At 39.8% G+C, this 18609-nt stretch overlaps 1 protein-coding gene across 5 annotated transcripts in view; it reads left to right on the top strand.

Moving 5' to 3' along the window:
* The window catches only part of ralgps2 (Ral GEF with PH domain and SH3 binding motif 2), a 119642-nt gene that overhangs the window by 33417 nt on the left and 67616 nt on the right, over positions 1-18609 (top strand). For 3 of the 5 annotated variants that reach the window (XM_053614609.1, XM_053614608.1, XM_053614606.1), the window contains exons 2-5: positions 11814-11914; positions 12705-12828; positions 13649-13756; positions 14978-15028. In XM_053614609.1, coding sequence (XP_053470584.1) covers positions 12775-12828; positions 13649-13756; positions 14978-15028 — 213 coding nt within the window. In that variant the 5' untranslated portion in view covers positions 11814-11914; positions 12705-12774. Of the gene's footprint in view, positions 1-11813; positions 11920-12704; positions 12829-13648; positions 13757-14977; positions 15029-18609 lie in introns of those variants that run through there. The other 2 variants (XM_053614607.1, XM_053614610.1) reach the window with 2 other exon arrangements.

The following is an 18609-nucleotide window of genomic DNA, read 5'->3' as shown; positions in this document are numbered from 1 at the left end:
CTCCCTCATACTGATACTCCCTCATACTCATCACTCATACTGATACTCCCTCATACTGATACTCCCTCATACTCATCACTCATACTGATACTCCCTCATACTCATCACTCATACTGATACTCCCTCATACTGATACTCCCTCATACTCATCACTCATACTGATACTCCCTCATACTGATACTCCCTCATACTCATCACTCATACTGATACTCACTCATACTGATACAACCTCATACTCATCACTCATACTGATACAACCTCATACTCATCACTCATACTGATACTCCCTCATACTCATCACTCATACTGATACTCCCTCATACTCATCACTCATACTGATACTCCCTCATACTCATACTGATACTCCCTCATACTCATACTGATACTCCCTCATACTGATACTCCCTCATACTCATCACTCATACTCCCTAATACTCATACTGATACTCCCTCATACTCATACTGATACTCCCTCATACTCATACTGATACTCCCTCATACTCATACTGATACTCCCTCATACTCATCACTCATACTCCCTCATACTCATCACTCATACTCCCTAATACTCATACTGATACTCCCTCATACTCATCACTCATACTCCCTCATACTCATACTGATACTCCCTCATACTCATACTGATACTCCCTCATACTCATACTGATACTCCCTCATACTCATACTGATACTCCCTCATACTCATCACTCATACTCCCTAATACTCATACTGATACTCCCTCATACTCATCACTCATACTGATACTCACTCATACTGATACTCACTCATACTGATACTCCCTCATACTCATCACTCATACTGATACTCCCTCATACTGATACTCACTCATACTCATCACTCATACTGATACTCCCTCATACTCATCACTCATACTGATACTCCTTCATACTCATCACTCATACTGATACTCCCTCATACTCATCACTCATACTGATACTCCCTCATACTGATACTCCCTCATACTCATCACTCATACTGATACTCCCTCATATTGATACTCCCTCATACTCATCACTCATCCTGATACTCCCTCATACTCATACTGATACTCCCTCATACTCATACTGATACTCCCTCATACTGATACTCCCTCATACTCATCACTCATACTCCCTAATACTCATACTGATACTCCCTCATACTCATCACTCATACTCCCTCATACTCATACTGATACTCCCTCATACTCATCACTCATACTCCCTCATACTCATACTGATACTCCCTCATACTCATCACTCGAAACATCACCAGCTTGTTTGTTTCGAGTTAATTGGGTCCAAAAAAATACGTCGTAGTTTTTCAATGTCTCCGTTTGCTCAGTCCGCACTACAACGCGAAAATGGCGTTTTCAAATTTCTCCACTTGGGAGAATGTGAAACCTGTGAAAATGGCGCCTCGGTGTGAACGAAAGGCCAAACGTAGAGAAAAAGATGCATTTTCATATTTATCCGGATTAACGTAGACTTGGCCTCAGGTGCGATGCGATTCCAATATTTGATGATCATCACTGAATCTGCTACGTTACTTTACGTTTAGCAATCTCAGCTCGACCAGCTTTATTCCGAATCCTACCATTAATTTGTGAATAATGAAGCCGTAAAAATAAAATAATGTCGTGTCGTGTTGGTCGATTTCCACCCACTAGCCACCTCTTCTCTATCAACAGGGTGGCATAACCCACTAAGGAAAACACTATCCGCCCCCTTCCACATGCATAAGCTCATGGATGGCCATGATTGGGTAGTGTCACGGTGATTGACAGGGGAGACAGAGTACACCTTCCCTCCCACGACCAGATTTGCTCTCTTGAACTCTCTTGGTCTGACTGTGACGTCGCCGGGATGTAAACTCATATTCTCCGGACGATGGGGTGAACGATTTTCTGTCGCACCACTTGGGAACTCGGATGGACCAAGTGTCAGAGTATTGGGAATTTTGATTTGATTTTAATTTTGAACTCAGTCTGTTCCACCGGTGCCATCAAGTGACCATAAAGTTCAACATTATCATTATCAAAAAGCAGTGGAACTGGAGAGATGACCTCAGGAGTCTAGACTGGTGTCTCACAGCCAACGGTGATGATTTTCCCATGAAGAGCAGGTTGTAAACACACATCCCTGATGCTCTCATATAGTCCTGTATACACCTGGTCCTGTCTACACGTGGTATTCAGACCTTCAGTGTGCCAGTAAGAGCTCTGTTTGCCAGGTTTCTCTGCTTCTCATGAGCAATGTGGCATAGCATCGTGCTATCTATGACCTTGGCTTTTTATAGTCTGTGTTTCAGGCTCTCTGTATGCTGCTTGTTCTCTCCATGTCACCTCGTTCTGTTCTCTATCGCTCTCGCTCACGCTTCCTTCTTGTTCAGGATGATCAAGTGTTGGCTCTACTTCTCTCTCTCTCTCTCTCTCTCTCTCTCTCTCTCTCTCTCTCACTCATTCACACATTCGCAAAGACATAACATTTTGGACGATGTTGCATTTAATACGAGCCTCTGGATTTGATATGATACCTCCATATAAAACACATGCTTATTGTTGCTGTGTTGAGAATGTGTTGTGTTGAGACACCGCCATATCGGAATCATATGTTGCTAATTAAAATATTCACGCAAGAATAAATCGCACAGATGGGCCCAATCCAAAGTAGCTTTTTACTCACTGTTTACAGTCCCCTCTGAAAGTATCGGGACAGCAAGGCCAATATATGTTTCGGTTTGAGATGAAAAGATGGATATGAGACAGTGGATCAGCATTTCAGCTTTCCTTTCCTCATAGGTGGAAGGTGAGGTAGTGGAGGTGGTGGAGGTAGTGTCATGGTTTGGGCTCGCATGAATGCTTCTGGAACAGGCTCACTAATCTTTACTTATGGTATATCTCATGATGGTAGCAGTAGAATGAATTCAGAAGTTTACAGGAACATTTTATCTGCCAAGTTGCAGAGAAATGCATCCAAATTAACTGGGTGGAACTTCATCACGCAGCAAGACAATGATTCAAAACACTCTGCCAACTCATCCAAGGACTTTATCAAGGGGTGGGGCGGGGAGTGGAAGGTTTTAGACTGACCAAGTCAATCACCAGACCTTAACCCAGTTGAGCAGCATTTCACCTCCTGAAGAGTCGACTGAAGGGAGAAACCCCCAAAACAAACAACAACTGAAAGAGGCCGCGGTAAAAACCTGGAAAATCAACACAAAAAAAGAAAGCAACAATTTGGTGATGTCAACGAGTCGCAGACTTGATGCAGTTTTTGCAAGCGAGGGATATGCAACCAAATATTAAGTGTTTTTTACTTTCATTTACTTCAAGACTGATCAACTTTTGTTCACCTAAATATTGGGTGGTCCGATACAAAAGGTGCCATGTTTTAAGATGTTTAACACATCTAGGTGTAAATATGTGGAAATGAAAGCTGAAATTCTGATCTGTCGTCTCATATTCATTGTCTGATCTCAAACCCGAATATATTCAGTGTATAACAATAGAATTGGCCTTGCTGTTCCAGTAGTTTTGGAGAGGACTCTGTGCGTACTACATGTAAATCGACACAATGCATTTTAACCCAAAAGCAATGCTAATAGAGATTAAGTCAGAAGGAAACAGTGAGGGCAGGAAGTTTCATATTTATTTATTCATGACTTTTATTTTTAATTAGAGAATGAAACATCTCTCTCTCACACACACACACACACTATCTCTGTGTTTAGATTATCTCAAAACTCAAATACATTTTCACACAGACCCAGTTGATACTGGATAAGTTTTTTTTTTTGCTTCATTAAATAACATTATCATTTAAAAACTGTACTTTGTGTTTACTCAGGTTGCCTTTGTTTTATCTTAGATTTTGTTTCAATTTCCGAAACAAATTTAGTATGAGAAATGCACAACAGAAGAAATCAGGATGGGGCAAAAACTTTCACAGCACTGTATACTCCTGGCTTAAAAAAAAGTTCTTAGCTTTAGTATGATTGCGATTGCTAACCACTCTTTAGACATGGTTAATGTGTCTCATTGGTGTGTTTATAGCAAGCTCTGACATGTCACTTTGTGTCTAATGAAACACACACCGCTTTACTGGGCCACAGGACTCTTATTGATTTACTCTCAATGACTGCCACATGCTGGGCTGGTTACAGCCGGTTGAGTAGAGCACACACACACACAGCGGATGGAAAAAAGACAAAAACTCGAAGTACTTCACAGTTAAAACTGTTTCGCACAAAAATCACTTCTATTTTGAATGTAATAAATATAAAGTTATAAAGTAGAAATAAAATACATTCAATCCTAACAAAAGAAAACCAGTCGAGTCTCTTTACATTTACACAATTCTAGTTCCAAAAATGTATTTCTTTTCCAAATCCAGTTCCAATCGTTGCCGTTCGACCCAGTATCCGATACGTTTTCTCTGATGTCACCGTTCTTCGCTGGTACTGGTCCGATACCGATACTGACACTGGGCATCGGATCGGTGCCGTCTCTATAAATAATACACTCTGCATTGCCTTCTTAACTAACTAAATGCATCTTATCAAATATTTATTGGTGTCTGATGTTCTAGGATCCCTTGGGTCAAAACAACATGCGTTCAGTCTAATTAATAATCAGTTTAATTTATTTATAATCGTGTTTATGATTTTTAAAAACCGTCTGTCCTGTATATTATAATAACCTTGTAATTTCAACAAAGGCAAATAAATTCCACTAACTTCGTTTACTTCACACACGCCTTCATTCCCGTGGATTAATTCCACTGTAGCGCTCGTTCCTTTTCTGTTTCGGAGAAAAGTTTTTTTCTGTTCTGTTGGGGGATTACGTGTAGCTGCTTACTCTGAAAGACGAGTCGACAGTCCTGAGTTCTTTTAGCTTGCTGTTTCATGTCTTTAGAAAAGCAGAACCGTTAAACCCGGTGGCTCTCATCACACGCTCGTTATCATTCCCTTCACATGATGCAAGCTAAAGAATGCTGTGTGTGTTTGTGTGTGTGTGTGTGTGTGTGGGCCTGGTTTATACTTGACGTGTGACTGTGTGCTTGTGCTCGAGCAGCGTCATTGTTTACACACTCGCCTGTGTAGCTTGCCTACCTCTGTAGGGTTTAAGAGACATCCGCTATGCGACACATCGAGGAGGAAACATCCTGTACGTCATGTTTCCACGTCGACCGTTACGACGTGTAGGAATTTCGTGCCATGTTTGTAGCATGGTGTGGCAGCGTGAGCGATGTGGACGAGCTCGGACAGTTTTAGCGCTTCACGCTGTCAGCATCTCAGATCGGGATCTCCTGACTATTTTACATTCACAAGTCTAGAGGACTCAGAAGGTCAGTGCACAAGTTACATATGAAGCCCCCCGCACCCCCGTCCCATCCCGTCCCATCCCATCCCATCCCGTCCCATCAGTTCAAACACCACCTTACATACGCACTCGTAGTTAATGTCGCTCAGCCCTAAGTTAAATTGCTGACATGTGAAGAAGCCATGATGCTGTGAGTCAGATTGTGTGTGTGTGTGTGAGTAGCAGCATCTGGTTACTCTAGACACAGTCTAAAGGTCAACATTGACGCTATACATTTTATGGAGATAAATGACCAGGTCATCAAATATTCTTTACACTTTTTTTTGTGTGTAAAGAATTCTAAGCTTGCAAGTATTGTGATGGAGATTGGAAGCCGACAAAAGTGTTTACATATGAATTTTACGTGGTTTTTTTTGTGATGTCGCATTAAAGTGCACCTATTATGGTTTTGAAATGTGCCTAATTTTGTTTTAGAGGTCTCATACAATAGATTTACATGTAAAAAGGTCAAAAACACTTTAATGTGCTCATAATTTAAACTGCAGCGTTAACTTTCCCCCCTCCCGGTGTCACAAACGACTCGTTCAATGATTCGTTCTAAACTCCTCCTTTCCGAGAGTATACTCTGCTCTGATTGGTCAGATGTCCCAGTCTGTTGTGATTGGTCTACCGCTGTCGGCGTGTTTCAAAAAGGAAACGGCCACTACCATAACGACTTTCAGCTCCGTCTGTCAGCGAGCAGCCGATGAAGACCAGAGGCGGGTCTTTTAGTTACAAACCTACGCAAGTTAGTACAGGAATTAAGTCTGGAATTACTAATGATTTGTTTCAGCTGTATTTGGGAGTCAATAACTCCGTTTGTCCTGCGCTTCGATTTTTGAAACTTTGCAGAGTTTTTACATTCACAAACAATAATATTTGAAAAACCATAATAGGTGCACTTTAATTCAAATTCTTTTTTTCCCCTCTGTGTAGTTTGGCCATGTTTCTTCTGTTTTGATCTGGCTACTTTTAACATTTTTAAAAGTTAAAAAACACATAATGAAGGCGGCTGGGTTTTCCTGTAAAAATAAGAAGCGAGTACGACAAGTCTCCAGAAGAACCGTGGCTGGTTCTGCAAGACACTCAATAAAACTTATCAGCTAATTTCCTTATAAAACTGCACACACTGTACCGAGACTATTATTATTATTTGTAAAGCAAATGGTCGTCTATGGGATTAGATTCATGCCAAAAATATTAAAGGTAATTTTTCAAGAAATGAGCAAAAAATCTACAATGAGAGAGCAGAAAAAAAACACACACAAAAAAAATGTAACACAGTCTTCGAATAAACAACGGTCTTTGTTTACAGTTTTCTGAGCTTCATTATTGTTAATCATGGTTTATGAATGCGCTGCCAGAGTTTTCGTTTACGCTTTGCAAGTTCATGTTCGCCATTCTGGCACAAACCTCTCGTGTGGGCGGGGCTTAACAGCAGTTTACTCTCACTGACTATTGAGATTAGGATCGACTGCTCAAGTGTCTCCAGCTGGGGAGTAGGAGGAAGAGGAGGATGGCGATGCTCCGTGCCACTCCCGAGAGCCCATCTTGGGGGAAAAAATAGTCACATGAGACCTCTCAAAGCTCAAATATATTCAGTACTTTTGGCACAAATCTAATCCCATAGTCGTGACACTAAATATTGACTTTGTTTTATTTATTACTGTTTACTGCTCTTTATTGTGGGTTTTAAAACGGAGAAACATTTAATTTCATTATTTTTGAAGGCATGTTTGCTCTACAGCATTTATTTGCATGTGCCGAAGACTTTTGCACGGTAGTGTGTATAAAATTAAAATATGTGAACTTGATATTCTTCCGTGAGGAAGCCGGTATTGGGTCGGTGTTTGGTGTTGTCTTTAAAGATGACCGTAGCACAATGAGACAAGATAAACTCCTGAGGCTTGGGTTTCTTTCCATCATGCATAGTGCATGGTTCAGTTCCACAATCACATTCTCCCTGAACCTTTAAACTTATATTATTGACTGGAATGACCGATCAAAAACAGCGTTCACACTTCGTACCAAACTCAGGGTTCAAACGGCTGGAAATAAACAAACGCAGGAGAGAAAACAAGCTTAAGGATCAATAAAGCCAGCTGCTACTTAGTGGTGAATTTAAATGTTTTCTAGATTTAGTTTGCCTGGTCATTAGTAACATGTGGCTTAGTTTATTTATGTGGTGACACGTGACAGGCTTATGGTGCAATTTTGAGGGTTTTTTTTTTTACATTGCTTTCGGCCTTTATCCTTACCACGCTTGTGAAAGAAAGCTGGCAACACTTACTGTACTTACAGTCAAAAGTCTATTCATTTCACCAAATAACATGTTTGAGATTTAATGATAGTCTTGTGGACTATATGTAAACATCTATATCTTATTCAGGGCAGCACTAAATAAAAAAACTATATTCACGATCACTCTTTAAAAAATTTTTATTTTTACATTTTGCAGATTCTGTAAGGGGTATGTAAATTTATGAGCACAACTGTAAGTACTTTATCAGCTCCATTCCCACCTACACACCCCTCAGCTAATTTTTTTTTTTTGGTTTATTTGCTTATTTTATAGTTTATTTGAATTATATGCTGAATCAAACTAAAGCAAACATATTAAACTCCCTCGGATTTGGACTCGGAACAGACTGATAGTTGCACGAACACCTTTAATGTTTCCGTGGACGTTGTTCTTGTTGAAGTTTCCGGCGTGAACATCCTCCCTGCACTAAGAGTGGCTGTTGCACTACGGTTTTGATTTGAGATAGTTGAGCACGTGGCGTGAAGTATATGTGAATGCACATGTTGTATCTGTTTAGGTAAAATACTGCATTAAAATGAAACTATTTTAACGAATGAATCAAGTAGATAAACGCTTAAATAAACAAAAACAACATCATTATATTATTTTGTGTTCATGCATGAGTGGAATATGTTAAGGAAATGAAAGGATTCAGTCTGTAAAATAATCTAATTGTTTACAATTTCAATAAAGTCTTTGTTTCTAGCTTGCTAAAGGAAATGGAGTTAAACTTATTTCTTTACAATGACCAGGACTTTGTGTTATAAGTGTGTTCGAGGAGAGCGGGTGTAACGCTGCAATCGACTAGAGGTTGTAATGCGTAATTCCCAACCTCCAACCGGGAAAAACCAAAAAAGCATACAATATATACAATATGTGTCTTGAGTTGAGCTTTAAATATAATATGAAGAACTTTTGAGTTGAGAAGACCAACTTGAGCTCCTGAGTAGGAATTCCTCGTTGAGTGGGAGACTTTTTTAAACTAGCATTTGCTTGCTGATGTCAAATTTTTATTATTATTATTATTATTGTTGTCGTTATTTTTATTTTTATTTATCTATCATTATTTTTTTCTCTACTGCGTTTGTGTACAGCGCTTTGAGAAGCTGTTTTTAAAGGCGTTCTATGAAAGTTTTTTTTTATTGTTGTTGTTATTATTATTATTATTATTATTATTATTATCATTATTAAAAGTTCAGCAAATCAACATGGCTGCTCACAGCATCAGCAGTAAACAAAGTACCATTTCTTACCTTTTAAATAAGCCATACGGTACTGTATATACAGGTATAAAACATAGACATTCACTTATGACTGTACAGTTTTGAGGAGGAAAATATACATCAGTTAGCTGGCTAGATCATTGCTAACAAAAGACGAATATGACTGCATCCATGTTTTTTTTTTTTTTTTTCTAATTTATGTAGCATAAATGCTCAAGTTGAAAAATGGCCTGATTGTAGTAGAATAATAAAGTCAAATGTAGTAGAATGCATGCAGTGTTCATTCACACGATTTGGACTGAACTGCTGCGCTGGACTCCCTGAAATCAGGACGAGTTCCTTCCTGGTGCTCTGAAAGCTTCGGTAATGTGCTCGCATGGAAGTACAAGCTGTCTGAGAAAGTGGCGTTTTTACTGAAAGGCCGTCCTCAGAGGCAGTGTGCAGGCGGTGTTGCCTTGGCCAGGTTTCAGTCTGTGATTTGTTTCCTGCTGCATGATTTGATGACAGTTTTTTTTTTTTGTCCCCATGACAGAAGTCTAAAGCGCTCTTATTGTCATGGCAACTCCATGGAAATTCTACATTCTGGCCTCTGAAACTCGTATGAAGCCAGCGTCGATGTGTGCGGAGCCGGTGTGCTCCACTGAGAAGGCATTCTCTCGTTATCCCTCCTTATTGTCCTGTTTTTGATTAGCAACGTGTTGTCGATTCCTCACTCCCTACCCCTGCAGGAAACGACCGGAATTCAGGCAGTTCTTAAACGGTTAGGTTTTTCAGATGGACAATCCGAACCCGCACTGATCGTCAACTGTTCTGCATTTATGACCCTGTATGCTGCAGTTCAGGACAGGGAACATACCACTCATCTTGTATCCGATCTTCTGTATTTGTACGCTCAAAACAAATGAGAATTCAACCACTTCATTAATCACGACAAATGCAACCAGGTCCTACAGGATTTTGTGATTTTATTTAATTACATTTTTTTTTTGGCGTAGTCGCAGAAATGAACGCGAAATCCACGATATTCAGAGGACCTTGAAAATGTCACGTCATCACAACGCCAAAGCCCTCTTCGATTCACATGCATCAAACGCGAGGACACTTTAAAGTGCAAATATTATGATTTTTGAATATAGTTGTTTGTGAATGTAAAATGTCTGCAAAGTTTCAAAAATCAAAACACAGGACAAACTGAGTTATTTTCTCCCAAAAGAAGGAAACGATTCTGAACAGCTGAAACGAGTCATTAGTAATTCCAGACTTACTTCCTGTACTAACTTGCGTAGGTTTGTAACTAAAAGCCCCGCCTCTGGTCTTCATCGGCTGCTCGCTGACAGACGGAGCTGAAACACGTTATGGTAATGGGCGTTTCTTTTTTGAAACACGCTGACAGTGGTAGACCAATCACAACAGACTGGGACATCTGACCAATCAGAGCAGAGTATGTTCTCTGAAAGGTGGAGTTTAGAACGAATCCTTTAGAACGGATCATTTAACAAGTAGATTGACACTGGGAGGAAAAATGTAATGCTGCAGTTTAAATTATGAGCACATTAAAGTGTTTTTTGACCTTGGATGCATTTAATCTATTGTATGAGACCTTTAAAACAAAATTAGGCATGTTTCAAAACCATAATAGATGTGCTTTAAAAGCAAACGATCAACAGTTTCTCCAATTCAAGTAGTCGCATCGCAAATGTTGGAGAGAAAAATAAGCCGCAGATAAATCCCACGTTTTTGGGCGCAACAATCGTGAAAAACTCTGCGAGATCCCGTACGGACTGATGCAGCTATTCCCCACATTTGTTTGGAAATTTTAGAGTTTCTCCTTATTAAACGAATACCTTCTTACACGGATGGGCGATATCTTATCGTTTGTGATATACCGGTAGAAATTCTTCCCGCAATAATAACGATAAAGCCTAGTTGATGACGTATTAATGTGTGTGACGGCGTGCGACCCGTTCGCAGCTCACGTGAAGCGCGGAAATGAGTACGGTGGAAGGTGGACGTGAAGCCGAGGAGGAGTTTAATCGCTAAATGAGGAGCTACCTCTACAATCTGGAACTGGTTTGGTTACAGAAAATCAGTTTTACCTTTAGGTCAGTGTTTGTGTTTCTGAGGCTCTCAAGTTCACAGCTATCACTTGTAGCTAAAAACAGTGGTACATGGTACTATATTAATATCGTCACTGATATTGTTATCGCAATAAATACCAGAAACCTATATTGGGATATAGTTTTAAGTCCATATCGCCCATCCCTACCTTCTTTACTGGCTTTCTGTCTCTTTAAAGGTGTTTCATCTTGTCTTGATGAAAATATTTTTAACGATTATCGTACTCCGCTGGTGTGAACGAGCATTTCACAGCTCAGGGTGTTAAAAAGACCGCAGTGGGGTGTAATTGTGAAAGATGTGTCACCTGTGCTTGTGTCACAGGTGCATGTTTTTATTTTGGTGAACAGAAACACAGACATATAAGACGTACAGGGATTGTGTTGCATTTGTCCCACAGTTCAGAGCGTGCTGTCAGTAGTGTTGTGTTGTACGGAGCAGTCTTGTGCGCTAGACAACTGTAACTTATTTTGAAAATCCTATAGTCCCTGTTATTGATTTATCCCACATGGTCATGTGGTTGTCTACATTTGCGGTTCTCTGTTTTGTAAACCCTGTGACCTCTCACACTGTAAGGCAGGCTGTGCAGCTGCTATTACATCCCTTTCTGCTTCCACTGAAGTTACTACACCACCTAGTGGTAACAGTTGAGTGTTGCTTTTTAAAAGGTTTAGTACACGTTTGCTGGTGTCGATTTAATATTACGTATGTAGGAAGCTGTAAATGTGCTGTATATGTCGTACTGTCAGCATTTATTTCTTTTTTTGCCTGCTTCTGTTGAGATCTGTTGTTTTTGTGCTTTTCTGTCAGGTTTGCCCTGAGGCCCTGCAGTGGAAATCTTCACAAGGCAAACATCGTACCGAGTGGAGTGGACAGAACAGCAGCCAGTATGCTTATCTGACATTGACTTGGTGAGGTGTGTGTGTGTGTGTGTGTGTGTGTGTGTGTGTGTGTGTGTGTGTGTGTGTTGGAGAGGAAAAACAGAAACTCCGATTAGGATTAGAACTGGGAAAGCTTTGAGTTTGAGGCAATGCAGCTTTCACTGCCGGTTATTTCAGCTGGCACCAACACACACTAAGCCTGTAAAGCCACTTTAACATCTGCTCTTCCTGTCTCTTAAACACACTTATATCTGTTTGTTCATGTTCCTTATCTTTCTTAATTTCCACCAGGTGTATTTCAGGAAAACAAGATGATGATCAGATCAGAGCTGCAACAACTAATCGATGAAAATCAATTATGACACACCTTATGTCCCACACATGGGCGAACATAAACTGGTGGCCAGTTTAGATAGTTTAGGCTCTTTTTGTGCTTTGTGCCTTGTCTATCTGTCTCTCCATGCAGTCTCTTTTTATTTTGAAATGAACATTTTTTTTTTTTTTTTTTTAATCCTTCTGCGCGCACCTGAAGTTTGTAGTGTTTAATATTAGAGCGATATGTGTGATGAGAAAGCAGAAGTATTTCTGTTTGTTCGTGTTGTCTTGGCCGGTTTTCTAATCATTTGTGCAGGTTTATTGAGTAATTAATTAAGATCCTGTGGATAATAATCTTGACGAGGTACTGGAGTGGATATGACTGGAACCTTTGGTACTAGACTGGTGTCCAGTAGAAAAATAAGGAACAGTTCCAGTTTTCTGATGGAGCATTTAGGCTACATGTTTGCTAATTTTGTGTCTACGTGTGTGTGTGTGTGTGTAGACTGCCAGGCAGGCAAACTCCAGCAGATGATGATGATGAAACTACTGCGCTAGTGCCAGATGGTTTGGGAATGATGGACGTCCCTAATGGCCAACCCAGTGTCTCCACTGCTGTCACCTCAGAGGTCAGTTAACACACGTGTGTGTGTGTTGTGTTGTGTTATTTAACAATGACAAATTTAGTAGAATATAATTATTGTGTTTTTGATTTTTAGAATATGGTTATATTATTATTTATCATTGTAAAATTACATTTAAGACACGTTTCCTTTAAATTTAAGACACGTGTGATTCTTTAGGTTCGTACCGGAGTTATGAGGCTAGCGTTGCTGACAAGTAAAGGACGTGTATGGCTACCAGTTTAGCGTTATACAAAGTGTAACGCACGTCTAAAATGATCATACACATGCCTTAAGTCAGTGGTTTTCAAAGTGGGGGCCGCCAGGGGGCGCCTGAGGGGGCCTCAACAATTTGGTGTGAAAAATAAATAAATGTATGTTTTCTCTTTCTCACTCTGACAACCACACACACATACACAAACACACAATCAATACCTAATGTAATGTAAAGATGTTAAGATGTAATTTTTAATAAAAAAAGAGGGTTATATTCAGAAGTCTGTATTTTTAATGTGTTTTAAAGACATCTTGCAAAAGGGAGGCCCGGTCAAATTTTAATGCCATTTGGGGGGCCGTGCCCTGGAAAAGTTTGGGAACCTCTGCCTTGAGTAATCTCCAACTTTGTGTTCTGAACTAATTACTTGTTATCTGACATTTAGACATCAAGCAAATCTTGGCTGATGGTTTATATTTAGTGTAAGAGGGAAAATTGTGTACAAGTCCTTTTTGGATAAACGGTTTCTTTAAGTTAGAGTCAGTTAAGAGCAGGCTGGCTTTCCACTCATCCTGTGTAACTTCCTGTATGGACTCTCATTATGTCTCTCAGAAGAGCAGCAGTTCAGAGTCTCTGAGTGAGAAGGGCTCGGCTGAACTGAAGAAAAGTTTTGATGCTGTTGTCTTTGATGTGCTGAAGGTCACGCCAGAGGAATATGCAGTAAGACATGCTTGCTATCTCTTTTTGTGTGTGTGTGAGAGAGAGAGAGAGAGAGACTGCAAACAAATACTTATGCTCTAGAAGTGTCTTTTAATCCCACTCCTTCCTGCTAGAAATCAGAACAATCCCACCCTCTCCCAGCCAATCCCACCCTCTCTTTCAGTATGCTCCTATATTAATCTCTGCATCCTTACTTTTTGCCGCAAGTATCTAATCTCTCTCCGGAGACACTGTGGCCCTGAGCAGGTTAAAGCGCTTGGTTAAGATCAGTGAATGAGTATAGATCCAACTTTGCTGCCCACTTGGGCATGGGCTCATTTATGCAATGATCCAGTCAGCCAATCATGTGGCAGCAGTGCAATGCATGAAATTATTCAGATACAGTATAAGGTCAAGAGTATTTGTATCATCTTCAGTTACACATCAGACTATTTACACTCAGTGTCTTTGACTATGGCATGTTTGTTTGTGCCACTTGGGCTGGTTTGAGTATCTCAAACTGCTCTTGGGTTTTTCTCTCTCTCTCTCTCGCTCTCTCTATCTCTCTCACACACACACACACCAGTCTGTAGAGTTTACACAGAAAAAATCCAGTACATGGCCAACTCCTCATTGATGAGAGAAATCAGAGGAGAATGACCAAAAGATGGTTCGAGCTGACAGGAAGGCTACAGCGACTCAAATACTCACACTTTACAACCATGGTGAGCAGAAAAGCATCTCGAACACACACAATGTTGAAACCTAGAGATGGATGGCAGAAAACCTGTTGGCAGAAAGCCTCGGATTCCTGTTCTCAGGTGAAGAGGGAGGAATCCGACGTGGTGTTCTCCTGTTGTAGCCGATCTACCTCCAGGTTTGACTTGTTGGGCCTTCTGAGATGCTTTTCTGCTCAGTACGGCTGCAGAGATCTTTGATTTGAACTGAAGCTCTTAACATTGTACGCCTCGTAGTGCTGACACTTGATTGGTTGATTGTATGCTTGCATGAATGTGCAGGTGTACAGGTGTTGCTGATAAGGTGGATGATGAGTTTTCATCAGAGACGGTGATGTAGCCTGTAATTAATTGACTTACATGCAGCGCTTAATCAAACACAATCCACTAATCACCCAGTTATAAAACCACACTTTAGATTATGGGCCAGAGGTTTGAAACATATTAAAATTAATTAAAAGACTAACATTTAATAGATTCTCTGTATTATTATTATTTTTTATAGGGTCAGATCACACTTATGGATGCTCCAGTGTTCAAAGCCATCCAGCCTGAGGTGAGTGTGGATACAAGTGCCACTTACAAACACTCACACACATTCGCGCGCGCGCACACACTTCTCAAACTTTACTACCATCATCTTTGGCAGTGCTGACTCTCACCAGTAGGGGGCAGTGAGTCCTTTATTAATTTACAGTTCCTCACTTTGTGCAGCTTTAGTAGACCATACTTGATTAACGGCATTCTTTTCAAGATGCTTGATGTATTATAAAACAGTATGCACACACACACACACACACCCTCCATCTCATCTCTGAATGGTAACGGTTCAAACAAGGCTTGGCTGTCATTTGTAAATGTGTAATTTTTATTTTCATTAAAAAATTTATTTTTTCTTGTGCTTACAAAATCCTTGCTGTAGTGGAAACGTTTGGAAACCTTAGTAAACACACCCCAACTGGGTGCTTTCACACTTGTTTTTCCTTCAACCGCCAGTGCACGTTTTGCATGTTTTACATAAATCCTGCGTGTCGGGGCTGTAAAGTAGACGTGTGAAGCTTTATTTTTATTTATTTTTTTTTTTGTGGGGTGAACTTTTCAGAAAAGCTCAGTGATGTCAAGAGCTTCTTCTTGAAAAAAACAAAATATGTTTCACGTTAGGCAAACCAAAAAACCCCGAGACGAACATGAAGGACCGATGAGGAAATATGAGGAAGTATAAGGAGATTTACGACACTTTTAATCGAAAGCATTTCATTGCCAATATTCCAGTGTTGTAGCGTCATTCGATTTTCTCTTGATTTTCTGCCTCACGTCGAAGCGAACACTCCCCTCACACTAATCATTATTTCATCTTTATTACTGATAAGAAATGTAACGTAAATAGGAAGCATGGCTTGGTGGTCAACCTATACATGCTAGGACTGCAGAAAATACTACATGTAAACACGTCTTATTGACGTTTGGGCATACTGAATACGTATGGACTCGACCACGTCTTTCAGACTGTAATTTCTATGTTTGAGCTCAGTCAGTGAATATCAGTGTCTTGTTAATGATGACTGGCAAACGTTTCTGGAAAGAGGAAAAACACAAAAGAAGGTGTATTGAAAAAAATCTGGCATGTCTGAGATTCGTTTGTTATGGCTGTCCTTAACGTTTTCACATACAGGCTTCATGGTCATTTACACCGTTACTTGGCTACAGATGTGATTTTATTACCGATTCAGATTTTGGTTGTTTTGGCAGTCTTGGAGCTGTCTGACCTGTCAGCTTCTTTAAACTGCGAGATACTAAAACTCTCTGGCAGTAACGCAGGACTTGGCCTATGACCTCCTGCTTTTTATGGATTAGTTTTGTCTTGCGGTTCTGTTCCCTCTTCATTAGTCTTGTAAGAATATTGTGGTGATGTCTATAACAAATGAACAGGCATTGTACACATTCTCACTAGCTTGTATAGATCAAGATTAGGCATGAGTAATCATGATGAGTCATTTTTTATCCATAATCCTTGAAAATCTGTGTGCAAAATAGTTATATTAGGGAGTATTATTTTTGTATACACTGAGAGGAGCACCCGTTTGCATGACTTTGGTGCTTTTTTCTTAAATAAAAATGTATGATGATGGATTGTTCGTCTAGATACATGTCTCTTCTGATGTAACAGGGTTATACAGACTGGACTTTAAAACCGTATGTTCAATAAGAGGGCATTAGAATGAAGTAGTGAGAGCGTACAGCAGAGCTGCAACAACTAATCTATGATAATCGATGATGAAAATTATTATATAATATATATTCTGGTGTATGTATTGGGTTCTTTTCAGCCCCCCCCCCACCATCCGATTAATTGAAAAAATAATCGTTGGTTGCAGTCCTAGTCCGCACCCCTTCCAGTCTTTTTGAATTTGTTAATAAGTTTGGCTACGGCGTCGTGTGTGATGTGCTAACCATGTTTCATGTTAAAGTCCACCGCAACCTTGGGACAGCTTCACGATCCAGCCATGAGAATGATTTCAATACGTTCTTTTGTCAAAAGCGTTTTTAAAGGCTATCTGGGGAAAAAAATATGTAAGGGATAATCCACGTTTAGGTGTGCGTTACATGATTTTAATGCACGACGCGAAGGCAAAGAAGCACCTGACATGAAGCAGAGTGCTTTAAAATCATGTAATGCACACCTAGCCGTGGATTATCCCTCTTATGCCAGGTCAAATGCCAGCATTGATGAGTTAAAGCTGTCACTGATGTTCACAGCACAAAATTTGACTGAAAAGATAAAAAAATAAGGGTTAATGTCCGCTAGTTATTTTACATACGGGTCGTTAGATCTAGACTCCTGTCGGCTCTAAATCAGAAAGTACTATGATAAGATTACATTTATTTGAATGAATTAAATAAATAAATATAAAATTTTATAATAATAAATAGTTATGGGAGAGATTGTGTGTGTGTGTGTGTGTGTGTGTGAGAGAGAGAGAGAATTACCTGCGTCTGTGACACATCTCTACTAATGATGAAGCTGTGAGTTTAACTATGATTAAACTGTGAACGGTTACTATGGTTACCGTTGTCTATAGGCAGCTTGTTAATTTAGAACAGTGATTAAACTGACTTGAACTACCTGTGGTATATATGGTTTTAAGACTCACTCTCCAGCCAATCAGAATCGAGTATTCAGACACAACAACGTGTGTGCGTATGTGTGTGTGTGTGTGTGTGTATGTATATATATATATATATATATATATATATATATATATATATATATATATATATATATATATATATATATATATAAAAAATATATAAAATGTGTCATATATATATATACACACACACACATATACACACACACCCACACACACAGTGGGAAAAATAAGTTTTGGACGTGTCAAGTGTTTTTAGTAAATATATTTCCAATGAGGTTATTCACATGAAATTTTCACCAGACATCAGTATTAACTCAAGAAATCCACATATATAATGAATTCACGACATTAAAGTCCATAAATAAAGTTATGTGTAATAAAGTGGAATGACACGGGGGGGGGGGGGGGCATTGAACACGCTAAAAAACAGTTCTCCAAGGCAAAGTAAGGTAAGGAACCAGCTGAAATCCGTAAGTAATTATACCTCCTATCTGTGCAAATTAATATCAGCTGGGTTGGTAAATTGATGGTCTATAAAAAGGCTTTTCATTACCAAGGTGTCACACAAGAAACATCTCATGATGGGTAAAAGCAAATAGCTCTCCCAAGACCTTTGCAACCTTATTGTTGCAAAACATATTGATGGAATTGGATACAGATATATTTCAAAACTTCTGAATATTCCAGTAAGCACCATTGAGGCTGTTATCTGCAAGTGGAAGCAACATCACTCCGTCATCAGCTGACCATGCACAGGAGCTCCTCGCAAGATTTCTGACCAGGGAGTGAGAAGAATAGTCAGAAGAGTAGCCCAAGAGCCAAGGACCACTCGGAAAGAGCTCCAGAAACACTTGGAGGCAGCAGGTATCATCACAGAGAAAACAATAGGCAATGCACTCCACTGTTCGCGCTCACCCCGCAAGACTTCATTACTAAAGAAAAGGCATGTGGAAGCTCGTTTAACGTTTGCTACAACTCATTTGGA

The sequence above is a fragment of the Ictalurus furcatus genome, chromosome 25 (assembly GCF_023375685.1).
Source record: "Ictalurus furcatus strain D&B chromosome 25, Billie_1.0, whole genome shotgun sequence".
In the NCBI taxonomy this organism is placed as follows: Eukaryota; Metazoa; Chordata; class Actinopteri; order Siluriformes; family Ictaluridae; genus Ictalurus; species Ictalurus furcatus.
Note: the sequence above shows the minus strand (reverse complement) of the source record. Positions and strands in the feature narration are given on the sequence as shown.